The sequence below is a fragment of the Haplochromis burtoni genome, unplaced genomic scaffold (genome assembly GCF_018398535.1).
Source record: "Haplochromis burtoni strain Fernald_Lab_line unplaced genomic scaffold, NCSU_Asbu1 Contig_55, whole genome shotgun sequence".
NCBI classification, from domain to species: Eukaryota; Metazoa; Chordata; class Actinopteri; order Cichliformes; family Cichlidae; genus Haplochromis; species Haplochromis burtoni.
Window position 1 is genome coordinate 1,910,078 of NW_024582416.1, and position 22,416 is coordinate 1,932,493.

The following is a 22,416-nucleotide window of genomic DNA, read 5'->3' on the forward strand; positions in this document are numbered from 1 at the left end:
TCTCGGTGCTCTCGGGAGCTGTGTGTCTGAGCTTTTACCTCAGATGTGTCTTACACACACTTGTCTTAAGAGCTCACTTGCCTGCCAGAGCTTGCATATAAAAGTTGCCTCGCCTCTGCTGGCCCCGAGCTGGATTCACTTTTCTCAAATTCCACTTATATGAGTTGACAAATCAAGGAGAGTTGGGACTTTCCAGCGTTTTTCCCAGCACGAATGTGGGCTGTGTACACTAATTTCTTTTCAAAGCTGGCAGATTGAGGACAACATTTAAATTATTGACCGTTTTCTCAAGGTATCATGGAGCCATGTGATGGACAAGTCGTGTTTCTGCCTGTATTTGAGAGGAAAGTCTCCCCACCTGCTCAATTTTGCATCGCTTATCACTGAACAACTGTCGCCTAGCTGTGCAAGATGGAGCTAATTTTCCAGCATGCACCATTTATCTATATTAAAAATCTCGTCTCTCCATCTCCAGGCTGTTTTTCTTTTTCTTTTTTTGGGGGGACTAAACTTGGCTAACATTTTCACTGTTGTGCAAAGGGAGGGTGAGGCAGAATGACAGATGTCACAGGGTTGGGTGGAGATAAAACTCTGCTGATTAATTGCGTTGCTGCAAGCTGTAAGTGTATCCAAACACATTAAGATCAATTCTTCATTTGCTCTGTAAGAATTTCTTTTATTTGCATCATTTTTTTGTGAGCAATGTTTTTTTTTTTTTTGTTTGTTTTTTTTTAACCAAGGACGTTCTGGAGGAAGTGAGCGAAATGGGCTTCAGAAAATTATGCAGGGATCTACAGTTTTAGCCCCGAGCTCCATATTTGTTCAAATTAAAATGATGCAGGAAGAGCTGACAGCATGTCCTGTTATCACTGGATTAACTGGATACTGAAGAAAACCTGAAAGTTGTGATTTCTGAGCCGATTTTCAGCAATTTATACACTGTGGGATTTGGGGAGATGCAGGAGTAGACACTCCTATTCCCGTGGGTTGTGTGGGTGTTGTTAAAGCTGGTGATAGGAGAGCCAAATAACAGGGTGGAGCTAGAACAGCTAACTTCTTTTGTTTCATATCTTTCCCTCGCTATTTAACTAATAGACTCCATATAAAGGTCTGAAAAGTGAAATCAGGCCCAAAAATGCAGCATAAACCTTTATGTCCACAAAACAACCCTCCTTACTCCATTAAAGCTAGTTTAGGTAGCTGGGATTCGACCTCCAAGGCGTCCGCCTTCAACTGCCACAAAGCACTTCACATCTGCAGCTCCACCCGCAGGTGGTGTGCTACAGGAAAATGAGCTCATGTGGCTCGTTTTCACTGAGCCTGGAGGTTGAGGTGTCTCTGGTGCAGGCCAGGTTTCTGGACCTACTAGTTGTCGTCTCTATAGCGTGCTCGTGAGTCAGGCTTGGTGCTGCTCTTCGCTCACGACTGATTTGCTATAGCTCCTGGCATCTCTCGGGCACCCAAATCCCTCCACCACCAGGTCCATGGAGTGGTTGCTACTGTTTTGTTTTAAAAGGACCTAAGACAAGTCATGGGCATGTCCCAGCTCCAGCTGTAACTGCAGTATCGAGGTAGATGAGTTCAACCTTATTTGAGATGTTATGAAGAGGCCATAAAGAAGTTGGGTTGCAGGCTGTAAGCGATCTTACTTGTTAAAATGTCCACGTGAACTCAAGTGGATATCAGAGGAAGCTGACACGTCCGTGTTGGCATCATTGTTCAGCACCAACCCTCTACTCCAGAAAAATGCTGCGTTAATTATGAACTTGCTTATTTGAAGAAATAAATAGTTTATAGTAATTAAAAAGTTGTACCGGGCGAGTCCAGCTGTGACCTCAGCATAGAGCTCAGACGTAAAGAAGATGAACGGCCAATAAACAGATTTGCCTGACACCCAATTTTCCCCGATGCCCTCCCGTCTAAACATTTGCCCGTAAATCTCGGTTGTGTTCCTCAGATCACAGCTGTGATTTTTCACCCCTCCAAAGTTTTTTATGTCTGTCATTGGTTAGCAGACTGTGTGACTATCGCACAGTGAAGATGATGCACGAAGGAGAAAGGAAGGACAGATGGCAGAAATTCATTATATCCTTCTTCCATCATCTTGGGTATCCCCTCCCCGACTGGCCGTCGCGCTCGAGTCTTTGGCGTTAGAGTGATGGCATCATGATCAAATAGTGGAGCAAAGCTATTATGGCTTAATTTGAAAGCGTACTCTGCACCTGAGACTGACGAGCCAGAGCGACAGACGATGCAGAGGATTCGCACATCAAGATGACCTTCTGCGTGTGCACGTTTTCCCCATGGTCTGCACAGAGTCCAGGCGAATTCTTGTAATTTATTAAAGTAACTTTAGCCTATTTCACAAAGCCATTCAAAATTTTACCAGCATACAGTGAAATTAAAGCTCCTCCAGTTACATTAAGGCAGGGTGAAATTTTTGCTCTAGTTTTTCCAGCATTTCTGATTCATTTATTTATTTTTGCTGTAAGATCTTTTACACTCTTAATAATTTTTGGAGGGGAACATGCTGCTGCAGTTTCTTGAGCTCCTGGCTTGTACTTCTGTGATTGAGGCTCATCTGTGAGCCTGAGAGTTTTAGGATTCTTGAACCTTCAGTTTTAGCTCAGGGGTGATATGTTAGGTCCAAACTATGTTAGAGAAATTATTAGCATGACGGCTCTTTGTCAAAAGAAAATTAGAAAGTTATTTGAACACAGAAGGAATCATGGCTCCAAAAGCGCCCCGGGTAAAAAAAGAGAGGTTTTAAGATTGATGGCTGCTCCTTCAATCACACGGTGATATGAGACTTGAAAGTTTTCTCTGGTGAATGATCAGAAATCCCATCAAGCATACAGGGTACCAGCAGGGTTAAATGACACCTGTTTGAACAAAGTTGAGTTTTTGATTTTAGATTGTGATGCTTGCAGTGGGAGTTAAATGAATCCGATTCAGCCTTATAAAAATCCATGTAGATATCTCCTGTATTTATGAAGTTATGATGGCTCAAAAGTGCTGAAATTAAACGGCATAAATTTCAACACGGATGTACTTTCAGGGCTTACAAGATCGGAAAATATTCATGGTAAATTTTGCGTGGCATCATTAAACATACTGGAGTTATTAGCAGCTGATTGTTTTCCAGATTAAACTGTTTTTTATATGGAATGTCCCCACTGTGATTTATGGGTTGACACTGTGGGTGTGTGTAGTAACAGAAACCAAACAGCCCAGATGTCCACTGCACACGTTCCCTTTCAGATTTATGACTTTGTCCAGCTGTGTACCTGCACACAGCTGGAGAGTGTGTGTGTGTGTGTGTGTTTGTTTGATCACGTGTGCAGTTTTAAGTCAGATTTCTGGAATAGCTTAAGGGCTTAGAGCAGATAAAGTTTCATTTAATCCCAGATGAGTCTTAAATTAAAGGCTTTCTGAATGTGTGTGTTTGTTTCAGAATATCATATTGCACTGCGGACAAAATGCACGACAAAGTGTTTGCCTACATCGTCCAGAGTCAGCACAACGAGACCCTCGAGTGTCACGCCTTCCTCTGCGCTAAGAGGAAAATGGTGAGTAAGTTGATATTTTTCAAACGCCTCCTGCTGTGTGAAGAGTCGACGTGGTCGCTGACGTTAGCTTGTCGACTGTCGCTGGGCAACAGGACGTCTGAGTCCTGTTCTTCTTTGAGCCCCAAAACAGTCCAGATTCAGCTTCAATAAAATGTCTGTTTGCTCAGGTATTGCCCACAGGGTTTAACAGCACTGCAAATGCCAGCAACTGAGCTACAGTTAGGCTAATATACATACATTAGTATAATGAAGACGTCGTTCATGTTGATACGTACGGCATGTCATACGGCAGGAAGATGCAAAAAATAAACCAAACCTCAGAAAAGACAGGATTGGAGATGATCCACAGGTTAGTCATCAATATGTTACTGTGTGGTTTGGATCGCTCGCCCAGGAAAAAAGCCTGATCCATAACTTAATGTTCACACTATAATTAAAACAACTTTTGGGGGTGGATAAAGGAAGGACAAAGCTCCCCATCACTGTAAAAAAGGCGAAAACCTTATTCAGCGGGGTCGTTGTGCTAATCTACTCGACAAGTAAAGACATAAGAGAAGGTTTAATAAAAGGTTAATCTGTCATAGCAATTAGTTTTTATAATGAAGGTTTCTTTCTTTTCCCCGGCACACACAAAAAATAACAGAATCAGCCTCCAGTTTACACAAGTGTAGGTGACTTACATGCACTTACTTTCTGTATTAAACACTTCCTGTCTTTCCCTTTATTTTAAAGGTAAATTGAACATTTTGGCAAATCTGTTTTTTGGTCTGTTAAAAAAACAAGCACTGTTGTAAAATGATAAAATGTAACCACCAGTACCACTGCTGCTCAGACGAAAGCTTACCCAGCTGGGATACAGGAAATGACATGATAGGGTTATAAATGTAATAATGTAATAAATGTAATGTAATCCCTGAGTGAAGGAACTGGCATTAAAGAGGCAGATTTCTCATAATGCAAAGAAATCTACTGCGAAATGTTTTCTAAGCTAAGGACACACACTGCAGCTTCAGAGCCTTAATACAATTTTGTATTCAGGTAAAACATGCAGCTTCTGCACCTGGCCACACATGAAGAACAGTTTATTCAGAGACCTGAGAGTCGCCGCGCTGACACTTTATTTGTATTTATGCAAATGTGTAAATATTAAGTCGGGAAAAGAAAGGAGCGGGAGCATGAAAGGCGAGCAGGTTGTCATCCCTCTCTTGGCTTTCTCACCATCCCTGGAGTTCTGCCGAAAGAGCCGCTCCCTCCTCTTCCTTCCCTTCACTAATTTCATTGTGGTCAAAAGGCCACGTATCCTCCCAGTTGCATAAACAACTCGTCGTGTTGTCCGCGAGTTTCTCTTCCCTCTCTCCGAGTATCTGTGAAGAAAATCCTTCTTATGTCGATGGTCGTTTCCTGTTTGTGTCACAGCCATACCTTCCCTTCCTTCCTGTAATGCATGAGATGCGTATCGTGTATTATTCATCCCTCATTCCTGTCTCTGTCTCTTCCTCCGTCCCAACAGGCCCAGGCGGTAACTCTAACGGTGGCTCAGGCGTTCAAAGTGGCGTTTGAATTCTGGCAGGCTGCCAAAGAAGGTACGCATGGTCGCTCTTCATCACCACAGAAAATTTCCTCTCTTTCTTCTGCTCTTGGCTTTTACACCCTCCAGAGAGGTCACGTGAAGTACTGGAGATCTGCTTGGCTTTCCCTGTGATCTCTCTCACAGAGTGATGTCCTCGTCGATTCCCTGCACAGCGTGAAATCACCAGCCAAAGGCACCTGGTTCAGTTTATTAAAGGCAACTTAGTCATGGTTAGAGAGTCTCACAGTTAAAGGTATCAGTGTGAGGAGGGGTGGACAGGAGGATTAGCCTGGGGCAGAGGTGGGGTGACTAGAATAGATCTTCTCTGTTCCCTTTACAACAAAATAAAGACTCAGATGTGTGGGAAGTGGGATTTTTCTCATGTAGTTTATTATATGGAGGAACAAAAGTGCCAAACTGAGACATAACTCAAATGTGGAAGCTGTTAAATGCACCAATGTTTTTTTTTGTTTTTTTTTACTTTGGATTAACATTACATTGCAGTCAATTTTCCATATTTTCCTCTGTAAATGCAATTTATTTTGCATTTACTTCACTTCCATGTGCATTTCTGCTTTACTATGCAAAAAGGCTAGTCGCTGGATTAACTGTTGGGCTCTTTTTTTCATGCAAAGTTGACCCCATGACACACTTTGCATAGCAAAGCATGAAGTCATACAGTTAGGTCAGTGAGTGTTCGGACAGAGATGCAAATCTTGCATCTGCATACAACCACAGTGGAGTTTAAATCAAAAATCCAGACTTTCAGCTTTAATTCAAGAGGTTTAATAAAAGCATTGCAGTGTTTAAAAATTACAACCATTTTTATTCACAGAGGTTAAAAGTTAATTGGACAGGTGACAGATGTTACATGACAAAGTAGAGAAAAGCTGATTCCAAGCACTCGTTTTTAGTAGTTGTAATCAGGTAGTTTTGAAAAAATAGTAAATGCACCGAACAGCTCAAGGAAGACAAGTGCATGAAAACAGAGTTGCACAACAACTGCACAGCATCTAACCAAGTCAAGAACACCCTCGAAGAGGAAAGCACATCATTGTCAACATTCAGGAAATGCCTTCATGAATGTAAATGCAGAGGGGCTCAAGGGAGGAAACGCAGCATTTGGTGATGCATACGAGTTCTAGATTTCAGTAAGTCATTGAGTTCAAACGTGTTTCTTTTTAAAAACTTTGTCCAGTTAAAATCCCTAATTCTAAACGGTTCATTGCATGTTTTTATTAAACCTCTTGAATCAAAGCTGAAAGTCTGCACTTCAACCACATCTGGACCGTCTGATTTAAAATCCACTGTGGTGGAGAACACAGGCAATATTACCAAAGTTAAATATTTATGGACCTGACTCTGAATGTAAAAAATAAAAACACAGAAAGATTGAGCTTGGGAAGATGGCAGTGGGGGAAAATACACAAACATTTAATACAGAAAAAAATGTATCAACCTTTAGGTATTAATAAAACCATCAATTTTCTAAGCTGCCTGCGACTCTCCATCAACAAACCTGCCATCAAAGCTGAGAAATTCCACCAAAACTAATTAAGAAAATAGAAATTTAGCTGGAAGCTAACAAAGTATATTTATATTTTTGTTGAGTTGTGTTGAGCCTCTCTAAAACCCAGTTGAACAGTTGGTGTGAGTGTCAAAGGAACTGTGGAGGCGGCAGCCAATCAGAGAGCTGTGTGAGGCCGGTGTTTCTGCAGCTCAGCAGAAACATGCATGTAATTTTCTGCACGTATGACTCCAGAGTAAATGAGCAATTCTTGCTACATAATATCAGTTTCTGGATCGGCACCCCCTCAACCATTTTCTCTAATCTTTACGTTTGTATCGCCCTGTGAGTGCTCTTTGAATTTTGTGATTATCCTTTGTCGTCTTGTCTTGCACCTGCCTTCCCCGTGCATGCACAGTTTAGTTGTTTTCTATTCCCTCTCCATCCAAATCCATCGCTTCTTCTGTTTTTGGTTCTTTTCCGAAGGAGTGGAGAAGAGCGACTGAGGGGGATGGGGATGAGGAGAAGAGAGGGGCAAGAAAGCATGAAAGGCAGGGTAGGGAGGGGTGTTTGGATGGCGAGTGTGTGAGAGAGAAAGGAAAATGATTGTGTGTGTGTGTGTGTGTGTGTGTGTCGGCGGGAGCTCAGCCTCCTGACAGATTCAGTGTCAGTGTCATTGATCCCGTCTCAAGCGACGGCGTGCTTATTTATTCAGTCCTTTCGAGACGCACGCTTGCTCTGTTTGAAAATCCAGCCGCCTCTTTCTTTCCTGCAACATTTCCACAGCTTCCTCTGCTCTTACTGTGGAGATTCCACTGTGGCCACATTTCCATTTTGACGAGGGATTATTTTATTTTCCCCCCCATCAAAATCAAGGCCACGGACTCCTCGCCTCACGCCTCTTCGTTTGTCTTTTTTTGTATTTCTGACTCGAATATTAAAGAGTACAATTTAATACAGCCTCACTCGCCCCATCCTTCTCCTTCCCTCGCTCTACACTTTTCACCTCGAATTTTTAATGTGGGCGAAGTCGCTTAATTGAACGAGTTGTTATATGTTCTGTGGGGTATGGAGGGGAATATATATATATATATTTTTTTTATAAAGAAGCCGTGGTGCTCTCTTGTGACAGGGAAGAAGAAAGAGAGATGGGGAGAAGGAAAAAAAAAATCCTTTGGAGTCTGTTTTCATTAAAGTTGCAAGACCCCGGGGACGAGGGCAGGAAGGGAGATATCCACCGCATGTCTGTGTGGTTTGCTTGTTTCTTACAAGCTCTCCACCACCACCACCCACCGTGGTTCTGCACATTCCTGACCCACATTCCTCTGTATATTACAGATCCCATCTCTGCTCATAAATCTGCCTTCATAGAATATTCACTGCAAACACTACAGCAAGCTTTGAACTGCCGTATCTGTGAGTTGGCTCCATGTTTAGCAGCCGACTGAAAAGTGCACACGTGAGGATCTGCAGGAGAGAAAAAAACGGGTGCCCTGGGAAATTTTTCTAAGGCTGCCATTACCAAGCGACCCGGGCTCATGGGAAATGTTATTTTCACTGCACCAAGAATGACGGTGCGTATAAGAAAGTTGTGGTTAGAAAAGCAGAAAGCGACATTTCATCTCAAGCAGTGAGGCGGGCTTTTGAATAAAGCTCTATAATCTATTTTTAAGACGAGCTGTAGAACTTTATTCATGCTGAAAGTTTGCTTTATAACAACCAAAACATTAAACACAGCCTATAAACAAAGTGGAATAACTCAATAAAATAAAACATACAGATATAAAATGGCTCAATAAGTTTAAAAGGGCAGAAAAATTATTAAAAAATAAACAAGCTTGTATATAGAAATGTAAAAATGCTGTATAACAACATGAAAAAGACCTCTTATTAATGAACTTTATTCTCTTTTTTTTGCATTTTTAAAACTTCAAAGCTGCAGTTGTTTTTGGTAAATTTCACAACGTGATAATTTTATTTGTTTTTTTCTGACCAATTTAATCAAATTGGACTGAACTAAAAATTTTATCGAGCCTTATGGATGTTTTGCCGACCCACAAAAACGGTGGAATCGATAAACCTCGAGGATTCTCCTTCAGCTTCCTTTTTTTTCTTTTCTTTTTTTTGGGAAACTGTAGAAAATGCACAAATCACAGATATGACTCACAAATATTTCTTAACAAACGGCTGTTTTTATGAAACACATCAAAGCTGCAAGACTGAAAACTCAACGCAGTCTGCCCCGAAAACAGAAAATCCACGAAATAAATGAAAGCGGGCATCAGTGTTTTTGGCACAGAAACTCCAAACAAAAACCAGGACGGACACTTAAATGGAAGAAAACCAGATTACAGTGGGCTGAAGAGAAGTGGTCATGGGCTGCGCGGTCAATCACGAATCTGTGAATAGAAAATGCACACCTTTCCTCATGTATGACATGAATACACATGAAACTTTGGACAGAATTGCTTAACAAGTGGCAAAAAAAATATTTTGGCTTTCTTAACTTAATCAACCGCTGTGATTGGGCCCCAAGTAAACGGAGGTGTGAAAATCAGGTAGAGTGATGCTAGCGCTCGTGTGACGACACTGGGCTCATTGAAAGATTTCTCAAACTGCACAGACGGATTTCCGTGCAGTGTTTCACATGTAGTTGTGTAATTCTGATGATTCATGCTTAAACAGCAAGTTTTAAAATATTTTAACACAATTCAAAAACACTTGTGAAACTCAAAGTGTGTGAGATACCTTAGAAAAAGGACTGAGTGAAATCAGTTTGAGCTTGTAGCTGCGTGTACGGTTCTGTAATGTGATGTTGTGGGAAAGAGGTTTCTGTGAGCCGCTGTGCTTTGCTCGGGTTGGTGGATCCTCTCTTGTTCCTCCACATATAGGCCATAGGAGTGAACAAAGGATGCAGCTCAAAGGCGTATCAGTGGAAGCGAGAGATTTCATGTTGCTCATTAAATGGCATGCCAGAGAGGAGTTGCAACATGCGCTTGTGCAAGCTGCAGCAGCGCCCTCAAAGAACTGGTGAAATATGTGGTCGTATGTGACACAGCTCAGGCAGATTACCGATTAATTACCGTCTGATGTCTGTAAATATTTATATGGCTTTTGTTGTTGTTATGTGTAAAACCACAGTTTGCCACAAAGTGTGATATCTGTACCACTACTGTTGCACAGCAGTACCTTCAGAGTCCCTCTAGAAGCGAGTTTTGCCACTCTGCAGCCATGTTTCCGTTTGCAAATGCAGAAACGTGCCAGTCAAACAGCTACTAACATGTTTCCTGCTTTGACTGTTGATTGGCTCTTCTGGGGCTGCAGGACAACAATCGTCTCCAGTCCCCCCGCATAGATCATCGACCAGGATTTATTTAGTTGCGTCTCTGTTCCTTTTATGTTTCAGGTCAAACTCTGTGTCCAGTACAGCTCTGTAAGCCTAATAAATTACTTGAAAGTCTTCGATTCTATTCAGGAGCTATCCTGGAGCTGATCAGATCCACTCGGGTCCACATTAAAAGCCCCACAGAAGTTTTCTGCTTCGAGCTGTACAGAGCACTTGAGGAGGGCAGGAAATGAAACGCTAAAAGATCCTGTACTGCTAAAATGCTTCTGGTGTGACTTAAAGCCGTGCAAAGAGTGGGACAAAGATGTGTCTGAGACATGGCGTCACAGACATGCACCCAGGGTTTGCCTAAAGGAAGTGTTTTCTGTCCTCAGTTAACTCTGCATGCAGTTTGAAGTTGTGGCTCTGACATGTGTGAATAATACAGGGCCTGAAACTGCTCTGCTGGACTGAGATTAACAGAAATGTTGTGCAGGAAGTCGCAGGGAGCTGTTGCTCTGCATGGAGAAACTTTTCAGCGGAACGCTCGGGCCAAACACAGACCCAGGCGCTCCCTGTTTAAAGGCTACGGTTACAAACCCTGCTGTAGCTGGCAGATGATTTCAGTAATAGTCTTAACATGTTCAAAGATTTCTCTCCTTTTTTGGGGGGGGGATTGTATAACGTACAGCAGCAGAAGTTTTGAAAAGATTCATTAATTAAGCTTTGAATGAAATCTTTCAAGCTTTTTTTTGCTGATCATTGCTTATAGCCAATGAAAATCACAAATCTAGTGTCTCTGATTCTGAGAAGATCAACCAAACATGATTTTCAACACTGAAATATCAAATGTCTGAAAAATATGCTCATTTATACGCTCTGTTGAAAGTTGTTGCTCCTTGAGGTTTCTCATAGATTCTCTGTGGGGCTCAGGTCAGACAAGTTGGTAGGCCGGACACATTTGGTACTACTGCAAATTTCCTCTACTGATGGGAAAAGAAATCTGCATCTCCAGAGAGCTTGTCTGCAGACGGAAGCGTGACGCTTTCTAAAACCTCCCGGGTCACGCTGTGTTGACTTTGGCTTCTGAGCCTCATCCTCCAGACTGCAGGACCTCAGTTTCCAAACTGCATCTTTTATCTGAAAAGAGGATTTAGAGCCACAGAGAAACCATCATGTTTATTTTTTTTAAACCAAACACTTCTGATGTAATGTCTGGTTTAGGATTGGTGATGTTGGGAATGATGTGGTTGTAGCTTCCTGAAAACAACTGTGCGTTGTTGCTCTTGTGTGATGCTCTCCAAATTTCTTCAACTGTTCTTTACAACCATTTAAAGTCTGCGGTCGTCTCTGTTGTTTTTGCACCTTTTCCTGTTGCGCTTGCTGCTTAATATTCTTCAATACAGCTTTCAGGCTCTTCAGCAGTGACCTTCTGTGTCTTACTGTCCTCATGGAGCATGTCGATAATCATCAAAATTGAAGCAAAAGACGCCCTGGGATATTTCACTTTGCACATAATGAATATAGAATTTGTGAACATTTAAAACTGAATGTATGCTTGTTGAGTGAAACTTTTAACCACATCTGAGCTGCATGAAGGCAAACTGTTCTTTGCAGCACAACCACTCTGGCCCTGTGGTTAGAACTTCCTGAATCACAGATTGTCCTCACTGACTGCACTGTTTTCATTTTCTTTCTTTTCCTTTTTGTTGTCCTGCTCTGTGTTTCTGTTCAGAGAAAGAGAAACGAGTAAAGTCGAGCTCAGATGGGGAAGGAGCCAGCAGCTCTCAGTCGGACAGCTCGGCCAGCCAGGGCAGCCTGAAGGGAGGAGGTGAGTCACGTCGCCCATCATCACATCTTTTTCTCTCTTCCTCTTTCTCTCTGTCTCTCTCTCTCTCCATGTCGCAGCGATCGTAGCCTCAAGGGATGGAAGAGTGTTCAGCCACTTGTCAAAGGTTGGCCTACATGGAGGCTGCAGGTCAGCTGATGACAGTCTGCTTTTCATTGGTTACCATTTCTCACTAACATCACAAAAGTTAACAGTAGGTGACTGTTTAAGGCAGTTACATGTGGTGATAATGGTGCTGCTGATGATCTGGTTAATTTGAACACATAAAAGCCACACTGCAGTCATTGTGGATGCATTAAACTGAATCTTGGTTCAGCGATTCCCCTGACATTTTTATGAATACAAAGGACTGCTATCATGCTGTTATTCCGCCTGACTCTGGAAGCACAATTACAGCCCTGTTTGTTTAGAAAGCATGAAAGAATTTCACATTTCTGTTGCCCCCATTGTTCGATCAGACCCTAAACATCCGCTGAGCCAGACGACCTGAAGGCATTATTAATCCCATACATGTCCACATCCAGGGAATAAATTACACAAAAAGCATCATGTTGTTATAAGATGCTTTATTTTTGTGCATGTTGTGTTTGCGCATGCCTTTCCCTGTCCCGACCCGATCCTTTCGATATTTGTTTGGAGTGGCCATTTTTTTTTACAGGAAAGTCTTAAAAACATCAGCTTTGTGCTCCTCTGCTCAGCCAGCAGGCCTCCCGTCAGAGAAGCGCAGCTCCCTAAATGTGTTCTGATGCTTTATTTGGCTCTGCAGTGCTGCACGTGCAGCGCTTCATGGTCAACACGGGCTTTAAAGATGATCCTCTGTGAGAAGACTCAACAAAGCAGAGATTTTGCAAGCAGAGAGGCTTTTTTTTGGACTAACATTATCCTACTGACCCTCTGGTGGGTCATTTAGCTGCCAGTGGACTGCGTTTCTGTGAGGCAAATTAGCATAATTTCACAGCAGAGTAAAGCTCGGTGCTCTGGAGTTTTCGCTGCCAGCCCTGAAGCAGTGATCAGGGACAGCAGAGCTCTTACATTTATCTGCTCTTCACTGTGTGGCTGATGCACTAGCAGCGTGTCAGAGACTCTCGGGATCAGTGGCGTTGTCGGAGGTGAGTCAGCTTTATTCGTGACACACGATACCCTCGACTTTCTCCCAGCGCCAGGCCTGTAAATGCCACGTCCTGCCATAACCTGATTGTTGGGGGATTTTGCCTGCAGGAGATGAATCAGCCTCTCAGTCTCTTCCTCTTCACAAGGTTAAAAGTAGAGCTTAGTTTCCTTATAATTTAATCTGATGGAGGAGATGATGATCATTTTCTTGGTTAAAAGTATCAGCACTCAAGTGTTTATGCATAGTTCTGTGACACGATATGAAGCAGCAAATTAAAAACTTTAGTCTTTATTTCAACAGGAAGTAAAACAGCTGTGATTAAGAGATAGGCAGCATTAAACAAGCAACTTATTCCAGGGCTTGACGTATCAAGGTGTAATACAAATTAATCTGGTCCTAAAAGTATGGAACTGAACAATAAAACATGTATTTTAATCAAACTAAGTTAAAATGCAAGAAGCAGTGTGGAAAAAGTCAACTCTCACTGCTTCTGTAGGAATTAAGAGGGTAAGCAGCAGCCAGGTGCTGCTTGTCAAATGTACTCGATTAATTGATCATCAGCAAGTGTGAGCACATCTATAAAAGGCCGATTGGAAGCTTTCAGGTGTGGGAACGTAATGCCAAGGAGGAAAAGGAGGAAAAACATCAACAGTGGTCTTAAATAAGCAGGTTTTGCTGCGAAGTGTTACACTTTCAAACAATTTCAAGTCCATCATTCTGCAATGACAACGATTATTCACAAGCGGAGAACATTCAGGAAGCTGCCAATCTTCCCAGGAGTGGATACCACAGCAAAGTCACCCCAAGGTCAAACAATGCAAAAAGACTAAGAGCCAACAAAACCCCCAAATCACTCCATCTTAGACTCTGCAGGCCTCAGTTAGTGCTTAAGGTTTAAAGTTCATGACAGCACAGTTACAAAGTATAGCTTGTTTGGAAGGATTACTGGGAGAAAGCTTCTTCTCTCTCGTGAACTTTAAAGTATTCCAGAGTTAGATGTGCTTGATCCAAATTGTGTTATGCAACAGGACAGTGATCCCAAACACAGCAGCAAATCTGCAGATTAGCTGAAAAAGAAAAGAATGGAGGTGCTGCAGTGGCCCAGACGAAATCCAGACCTCAGCCTGACTGCAACGCTGTTGTTCATCGAAGAATAGATGCTTTTTTTTGTTGTTGTATCCTGATCTATAAAACCTTAGACGTCAAAAAGACGACTGTCAGTTTAAAATCAAAAGAAACAAAAAACTTTTGGTATCATCTTAAATATTTATCCACTTTAAAAAAAGTTTGCTTGTTAATCACCTTTCAGGTAATTGATTGATGAATTAGTTCTACCTTGTTTGTTCACAGACCCTGTCTTTCACTATAGTAATAAATAAGCTTTTAAGTGAGCAGCATTAATCATCAGATGAGTCCTTCCGCTCCCCGTGAAGGTCTGTCTCACAGTATTGCCTTTTTCATAACAGCAGACGGTCTGAATGCCTTCTGTTGACACACAGGACAGACTGCATGAAAATCTTATTGCATGCTGACTCAGTTATACGGGACCATTTTCCCTTAAGGAGCATAAAATCTAGTAAAAAGGTCAGCTAAGGACTGAAGAGTATTTATATCCCGCCATTAGAAGAGTTACTGTGGTTTTACTGTTCTCAGAGGGTGACATTAGCCTAAAGACTCGACTGAAATTAGTGTTGACACACATTATTGACACGCATTAATCATCAGGCAGGGCCATTACGAGCCAATCCCATTACAGTTCAGCAGTGCCGCCGTAGTCAGGCGTGGGGTTACTGCGTGCTCACTTATCACTAAGTGACGTGCCACATATGGCTGAATTGATGAGATGCATTAGAAGCTTGATAACGAGAAGTGTGGGGGCTGTTCTGCCTTTTTCCAGCTCCATATTTTCATTCTTTGCATGATTCACATTTTAAACTAGCTTTTATTTCATACTGAGCTGCTACACAGGCCCCCGACAAACAAGCTGTTATGGCCTTTACTTTAAATCAACTGTCTTCTGATTGGTTGCCCCTCAGAAACAGAAAGGGGTGGGGCTTCTGTGCTCACAGAGACTGAGATGACCATGTCTCTATGGTCCAAGAAGCTACTGAGGGTCCCTTTGTGTCGCCTGGGACAAGTTTGGCATGGGAGACCCTAACAGGAGCTCTTGCTGCCAGGATCACACCAGGAACCAGGAATGCACAAACACCGCCACTATGATAAGGTGGCGATTCGTCAGGTTGTCATGGTTCTGTATGAAAAAGGTGCAATTCTCACTCTGGATTAGCAGGGAGAGAGTTCAATGATCCTGAGATCTTTGTAACGTCTTCGGATAAGTGGGAGATGGACAGATGGATCGCTCTATGACATCATAACAAACTATTTTTAAGGCTGAGCACGTTGATTTGAAACTTTGACCGCATGTAATCTGTTCAGCATCAGCTGTGTTTGAGTTCCAACCGCCTCCTGTGTTGGACGAGAGTCTCGTCTTTTAATTTGCTTCTGTGCTTTTTAGTTTATTTGGATATGATTGTGTTCGTCGCTGCCCATCGTCGACCTTCAGCACAAACTTTCACAGAGATCAGTCCAGCCCTCGGCCTCGAACATGAGGAAAACCTCATGTGCCCACTTTAGCCACTTGACTTCCTGCTTCTTCGTGTTTGTTGTGGTTTTTAGGAGTAAATTAATGTTACGAACTTTGTTTTGATTTTCAGAGGTCGCCACAGGGAAACTTTTGGATTTGGCTGAGGGAGCGAACGCGGCGCTGACCCACTCAGGAACAAAGCAGACCCAGTCGGATCCCTTTACGGTGCATAATCACGCAACAGAGAACAACAATACTGTATGGGTAAGACGAGAGAAGGGCTGGTCAGTACGTTTCAGCTGTTTCAGCTTGATAAGAAGACTGCCGTGCTGGAAATGGTGATTAAGCGTCCGAGTGATGTACTGTACCTGTTGTATTCAAAGGAGTGTATTCTACAGCCGAGCCGCTGCCGTGATGAAGCACACAATAGCCTATTGAACAGAACGGGCCTTATCACATAACTGGCGAGGGTGTGGGGCTGCAAACAGCATAACTCAACCTCCTGAGAGCATAGAGGAGACTTTGTGCATGTTAATGTATAATAAGTAAGGACTGTTATCACCTCATAAGACAAAAACTCTGAATTTAACCGGTGTGTGTGTGTGTGTGTGTGTGTGTGTGTGTTTTTTCTGTCTGGCAGGAGTTGGAGGACGGTCTGGACGAGGCTTTCTCAAGGTGAGGAGATGAGTTAATTTGGGTTTTCCCTGAAGCTCAGGCTCTAATGAGCTGCTGTTTTGGGATCAGGAGTCTGTAGTTTGGGCTGCACTTGTAGTAAACACTGCCTCTCCCTCCGCTTGACTCACCCCGGCTCAGTTTACAGGCCCTGACTCAGCTGACACCCTCCCTGAGTCGTGCTGCCTTTCTAGGCTTTGATTGCCACACACTGATTTCCTACGAGGGGGGGAAAGAAGACGGATTGCTTGGTATTTATATCCCAAGCCCAGTGAAGATGTTGTTATTTGCAGTATAGGAAAGTCTTTTTGCCCTCACAGCTGATAATCTAACTCTGATATCTTACTAGGTTGGACCACAGGAACATTTACACATGACACTTTCAACAGAGCAGACGTCTGAGTGCATACCGAGCGAGGCTTTTATAGTTCAAATAAACCAAAAACGAAATTTAAAAGAGTGGATGCAGGACAAAAATAGTTAACTGCTATAAAAAACAAAAGCTCTTTGGAAGGAATGAAAATGAAAGGATGATTTGTACTTGGAAAACTGCCTCGAAACACAAATGTGGAGAAAGTTTGTTTAGTTTGAGGCTGTTTGATGAAACTTTGAATGTTTTCATGACTGTACATCAAACTAGGAACTTGAATATGAAGCACAGGAAACACGAGGTCTTCAGGTTCAAGGTTGACTGGGAAGTCCGTTGTCTCTGCTTAACTTCTGTCTGTACCATCAACAAACTGGTCAGAGTGGAGCTGGAGGCCGCTGTGACCGATGCTTCAATTTGGGCTCCATCGGCAGGCCTCTCTGATAAGCGGCGGTGGTCTGCTGTCAAGTTTGCACTCTGCAAATGTTTACAGCTTTTCATTTTACTGCCATAAAGACTCGTTCAGCTTTTTACGACTGCGTTTATTTCCTTTGGCTCCGCTTTTCATTCCCTCTTAATTCTGCAGTGGGCCTCACATCCTCTCACTTTTCATTTAGTGGCGGGCGAATGGGCGGCTCAGTCTCTGTAATCAAGCACTAAGAGGCCATTTTAGCCCCGTTATCAGATGATTATTTGTCTGCACACACTGTAATTACACCCTAGCACCATTAGCTGCCCTCTCTGTGATTAACGAGGATGCTCCCAGCATCAGCAGAGATGCATCCGCTAACTGGAAGTTCGGATTCCCTGAGGGAAAGGTCGACTTCTTTGTCTGTCAGGAGGAGCTGATTGTGCTGGTTGATGAGGGGTCAGAGCGGGAGAGTGAAAAAATTAGAGGCAATTTATGAGTCTGTGAATGAGGATGTCACTGAGTAATGAAGTTATTTACAGTTTACAGTTTAGCACGAGGAGTGAAATAAGCTCCAGATTAATGGATTGTTTACAGCACAGTAAATGTGACTTTTTAATCACTGTTCTGTCTGATTAAGAAACAGCTCGGTATTATTTCAGATTAAAGAAACAGCAGCAGCAGAGATTAGTGGTCAGAGGGTCTGTAACTCATTATTAGGGGCGAGCAGCACACGCACCATATGTAGCTGCTTTGCACACAGGCACAAATTAAGAGTTTCTTAATGTGTTAAATAAACTTGTTGTTTGTGATCCAGGACATTTGAACTGTTTCAGGAAAGTGTTATCAATAAACTTTGTTAGACAGTAGTTAAAAATATTAGTCTCCCTGATGTCGATTAGTCAAAGTATTTTCTGGTAAACATTTTTAATTTTAAAAAAAAAAAAAGCACCTTTGAGTTGTTCCCCTTTCTTCACTGTCAGTGAGGTTTAACTTCATGCTAAATCTCAGAGGATAAGTCAAGTTTTTCTGCAGTTTAAAGACGTTTTGCTGTCTTAAATAAAAGAAACGCATCCGTATGACTCTTTTGGAACCTTCCTGTTATTTAATAGTTTATCTTTTAGATGGCCATAGGTGATGTCAGTAAGAAGGGTGTAAAGCCGACAGAAGTACTGCTATAAGTGCTAAATTTATGCCCCATTGTTTGCTGGATTGTTCCCTTAAAGGCCCGTTTTTGATCCCCAGAATGAGCCAAAGTACACAGTGTTGTGAAACTGCAGGATGTTTCACAGTTCATAAAGTAACAAGCAATGCTTGAACTTTTTGTTTCATTTCTTTTCTCATGCTCCTAAATAATCGTGCTTTTTACTGAGCTCAGAAACCCGCTCACTCTTAAAGTGAGAGCATGCATTCAGACTCGATAACATTTCCCACAGTGATGGTTTTTAAAAGCGCGTCTGAAAGAGTCTCAGAGTTCTACTGAAGGGATGCAGCACCCCTCGTCGGTGCTCGAGGGCAGTGATGGACGTGTCGTTCCAAAATCTGTTGAACCGATCGAGGCCGTCATGTGGCTTTCACTTGCATTTCATGTCGCTGTGTTGTCAGCCTCCCATCAGCACAGCAGTGTTTCCTGCTAGGCTGAAGGTGAGCTTGTGGTTCTAAACAAAGCTGCCAAGATGCCCTCACACAGAGTAACAGAGCCACAACAAGCTTTCAGAGCTTTCCTTTAATTTGTCACCAGCCTGTCCACTGCCTCTGTCAGCTCTGACTGTTGTTGGGATTTGAGATTCTGCACTGCCCTCTGCTGGCGGATCAGTCCAGTTGCTTTATAATTAGGCCTTTCAGGAGAGTTTGTTGCCTGACTTGTGATGTTTTCTTTGCACCCTCAGCCGCAGTCTGGATAGCTTTGAATCCTACTCAGGTAATAATATCATGTCACTGGATGTTGTGACCTCATCGTCCTGTCGTCAACCTCACTGTTTAAGCCTGCTCATCTGTGCGGGTAGCCGTGATCAACCACCCCACGTGTCTCCACATCATGTTTCATGACAGGAACCATTAACATAGCACAGAACGGTAGCCAGTCGACTAACTTTAGAGCACAGTGAGGAGGAAGCCTTCACTCTTTTACCATTTCACTGTTTAAAAAAGTATGAGGGACGTTTCTGCCACAGATCCTGATGTTTCCTCTACTTTGTCCACGCCGTCATCACAGATGTTTGAGTGTTTGCCTCACATCCGTCAGCTTTAACACAGAGATGGAGAGTGGCACGTTCATACGAAGTAAAAAAAAAAAGCCCTTCTGTTTATGATCAGAGGAGCTCGTGTTAGATTGTTATGGTTGATTAAATAGGGGATTTGTTTCATTTCCACATCTGGCCACATTGTTATTATTTTCTAATCATTTTCATTAAAAATTTGATGTCCATTTTTATGTTCCTGTTTTTTGTGCACGCTGTACTGACCATTATCAAAGATCTGTAAACACTGCAAACAGAAAATCAGATTTTATAGACTGTATACAAAAGATGGACATTATCCTTTGAAGTGTTCCAGATGTCCTTTTCTTCAGCAGTGCTTTCAAGTTCCTTCTGGGAACTTGAAAGCACTGCTTCCTTAGACATTCCTTAGACATTTCCCAAACCGGATGCGATCTCTGCGGGGAACTCCTCCCAGTTGTGTGGAACCTCAAAAATAGTCCAGGAAGCCTAATTAGACCCCGAGCAAGCTCAACTGGGTCCTATCAGCACAGAGGAGAAACATCTCTCCTTTGAGCTTCCTCCAGACGTTGCCGACTCCATCTCAGCGATTCTGCCCTGCACCCCAGTCATCTTTAGAGCTTCAGATGGAAGCCATGTCCATCTTTTATGTACAGTCTATAGTTTTACCAAAGCCGCTAATAAAATGTCTTTTCTTTTTTTTTTTTCTTCCCCTTTGTCGCTACAGACTCGCTGAGTCTCGCACTAACCCCCAGGTCCTGGACATTGGGGTGAACCCTCAGGACTTCAGCACTGAAGAGTGCCTGTCCCCCGGCAAATGGGACCAAGAGGAGTCGGACTTCACGGCACAAAAAGACACGTGGGGGTTCTAACGTGAAGCCTCGGGCCAAGAAGGGAAAACCAGGGAAACGAGGATCCCGGTGGTAAACGTGTCCGAACACTGCAGTGACGAAACGAACACTGTGACATCCGCCATGTTCCCCACCGCCTCCCTGCTGTCGTCTTCTCTCTGATGCATGCGTAGTTGCGTGACCGGAGGAGGAAGGCGACACGAGCAGGCTGCTCACAGAACAGGCCAAAGCAATACAAACCATTTATTCCTTTTTTTTAAAAAGAAAAACATGCAGTCAGTTAATGTGCGTTGCAGTCTGTGTGTCACTCCTGTGTCTGTTTACTGTTGTGTTTGTGCTTGTGTACACCACGTGTTTGTGTGAATGTGCAGTGTATATGTGTGCAAAGTGAGCCGAGTGCTGTTTGTGTCATAGTGAGGTCACAGAGGGTGCTGGTGAGTGTTTTATATACCTGAACATGGAGCACTGTAACTGGATTTGAGGGAAACTCACTGGTGAGGTTACTACCTGCGTGCTTCGGCCTTTTGTTGGGCACCAAAAGCTTTAAAAAACAGTGTGTATGTGTCGGTCAGAGAGTGTTTGTGTAATAAGAACAAAGTGACAATCTTATTTTTTTTTTTGTATTGCAAAATCTATTTTTGCACTCTGCATTCATCCGTGTTCGAAAGCACACATTTCATGTAAGGGAATTTAATGTCCACACGTGTCAGCCTCATCATTTAGGACTATACGCAGTGCCTCTGTTCGCCCTTCCTCCTCATCCTTAAATATTTGACCCTCGGTGAGACTTCACCATCGCTGAAGACGACCTGAAAAGAGTTATAAAAAACAAGCAGTGTGAGAGGATGCAGGTGTTACGCGGCGCTCCATCACCATATGTTAAATTATGTTCACTCCACTAGTTTACTATATTTTTCCCAGGGATGGATCCCAGTGTTATTTTAGCATTTGTTAATATATTCATTTAATTTAATTCATTGGTTTTCAATAAAAATCCAATTATCAGTGTGTGTCACGTTTTATTCTGAAATCTAAATGTTGAATATTATTTTTATGTCATGTCGTCTCCACTGTGGGGATTTGCTGCCTGTTTTCTTTTCTCTCTTTATTTTTTTGGACTGATTTGTCTAATTCAGAGCTCATAAAACTCTGCTTGCTTTTGCATGTATATTTTTTTTATTTATAGATAAAAGAAATAATAAAATAATCACAAATTGTTTGTAGACATCGTAATAGAAATACCTTTGTTCGCACAGTGGCGTGAGGCAAATCTGCACAAATCTAAAATTTTAATTAAAAAATTGAATGACTAAAAATAAAGTTTATGATCATGAGCGCTCAGGAGAGTTTGATGCTGTTGCTTGTCGGAGTCCTGAGACGACATCTGTCAGCGTCCAAGAAGGAGGGGGTGGTGAGCCTCACAGGTAATATTTGTTGTTTCTGAGACTGCGCGCTCACAGATCGGCTTATTTCAATGAGTCAACCCTCTTATTTAAAAATATTTAAATACTTGTAGCTTGTAATTGTAAGTTTCTTTTTCCTTAAGACAAATGTGTACGTTTAACTAGGAAAGCGGTACTCGGAAGGTGGCGCCAAATCCTCATGTTTTTTCTGCATTTGGAGACGCATGCGTACAGGATTACAGACGGATCTCGGTTATTTCACTGCTTCGTCGAGCCAAAGGTCGAAATATGGGTCGTGTATTTACGTCTTTTATTCGTTTACTTATTGTGTGGTCCACTTCTCAAAGAGCTCCAGCCGTCGCCTGGGTAAAAGAAGCTGTCTCAGTGCGCCATCGTGTGGAACATACAAGAACATACAGCCGATTTTTTATTATCTTCTTTTAAATACATTTTGAAAGCTGTTTAACTATAAGTTACGTCATGCATCAAATATCCCATATTTTGGAAATTGTTTTGTTAAAGTGGGTATAATACTGCTTTTTCTACTGTGATGATAATAATAACAGTAATTATTATTAACAATGGATGGCTGGAGAGATGAGGCCAGGTATGAGTCACCGTGGGCTCTGATGTTCACAGAAAACATTGTGATCTGTGCTGAGAGTGGATGGCAGGAGAAGGAGAAGACGCATCGAGCTGACGTAGTGAAAGTAGAATAGTTTCAGTATCTGGTGTCAACCATCCAAAGCAAAAGACAGTGCAGGATGGATGGAGCAGGTGGAGACGATTGTCAGAGGTAATGTGTGACAGAAGGATAGCAGCAGGCGTGAAAAGGAGAGTTTACAAGATGGCAGTGAGACCTGCTGTGGTGTTTGGTTTGGAGACAGGAGGCCTCGCTGAAGATGATTTTCTTTGGGAGAAACCGGGATGGACGAGATTAGAAATGAGCACATCAGCAGCCTGGCTGTGGATCCAGCAGC

The 22,416-nt window shown here is 42.6% G+C and overlaps 1 protein-coding gene across 6 annotated transcripts in view; it reads left to right on the forward strand.

The window, feature by feature from the left end:
• The window catches only part of ldlrap1b (low density lipoprotein receptor adaptor protein 1b), a 44,674-nt gene extending 23,636 nt beyond the window's left edge, over positions 1-21,038 (forward strand). The window contains exons 4-10 of one of the 6 annotated variants that reach the window (XM_042220807.1): positions 3,455-3,569; positions 5,080-5,152; positions 11,707-11,802; positions 15,646-15,779; positions 16,156-16,190; positions 18,853-18,884; positions 19,910-21,038. In XM_042220807.1, the coding sequence (XP_042076741.1) occupies positions 3,455-3,569; positions 5,080-5,152; positions 11,707-11,802; positions 15,646-15,779; positions 16,156-16,190; positions 18,853-18,884; positions 19,910-19,956 (532 nt within the window). In that variant the 3' untranslated portion in view covers positions 19,957-21,038. The other 5 variants (XM_042220808.1, XM_014333576.2, XM_014333579.2 and 2 more) reach the window with 5 other exon arrangements.
• The last annotated feature ends 1,378 nt before the right edge of the window (positions 21,039-22,416 follow it).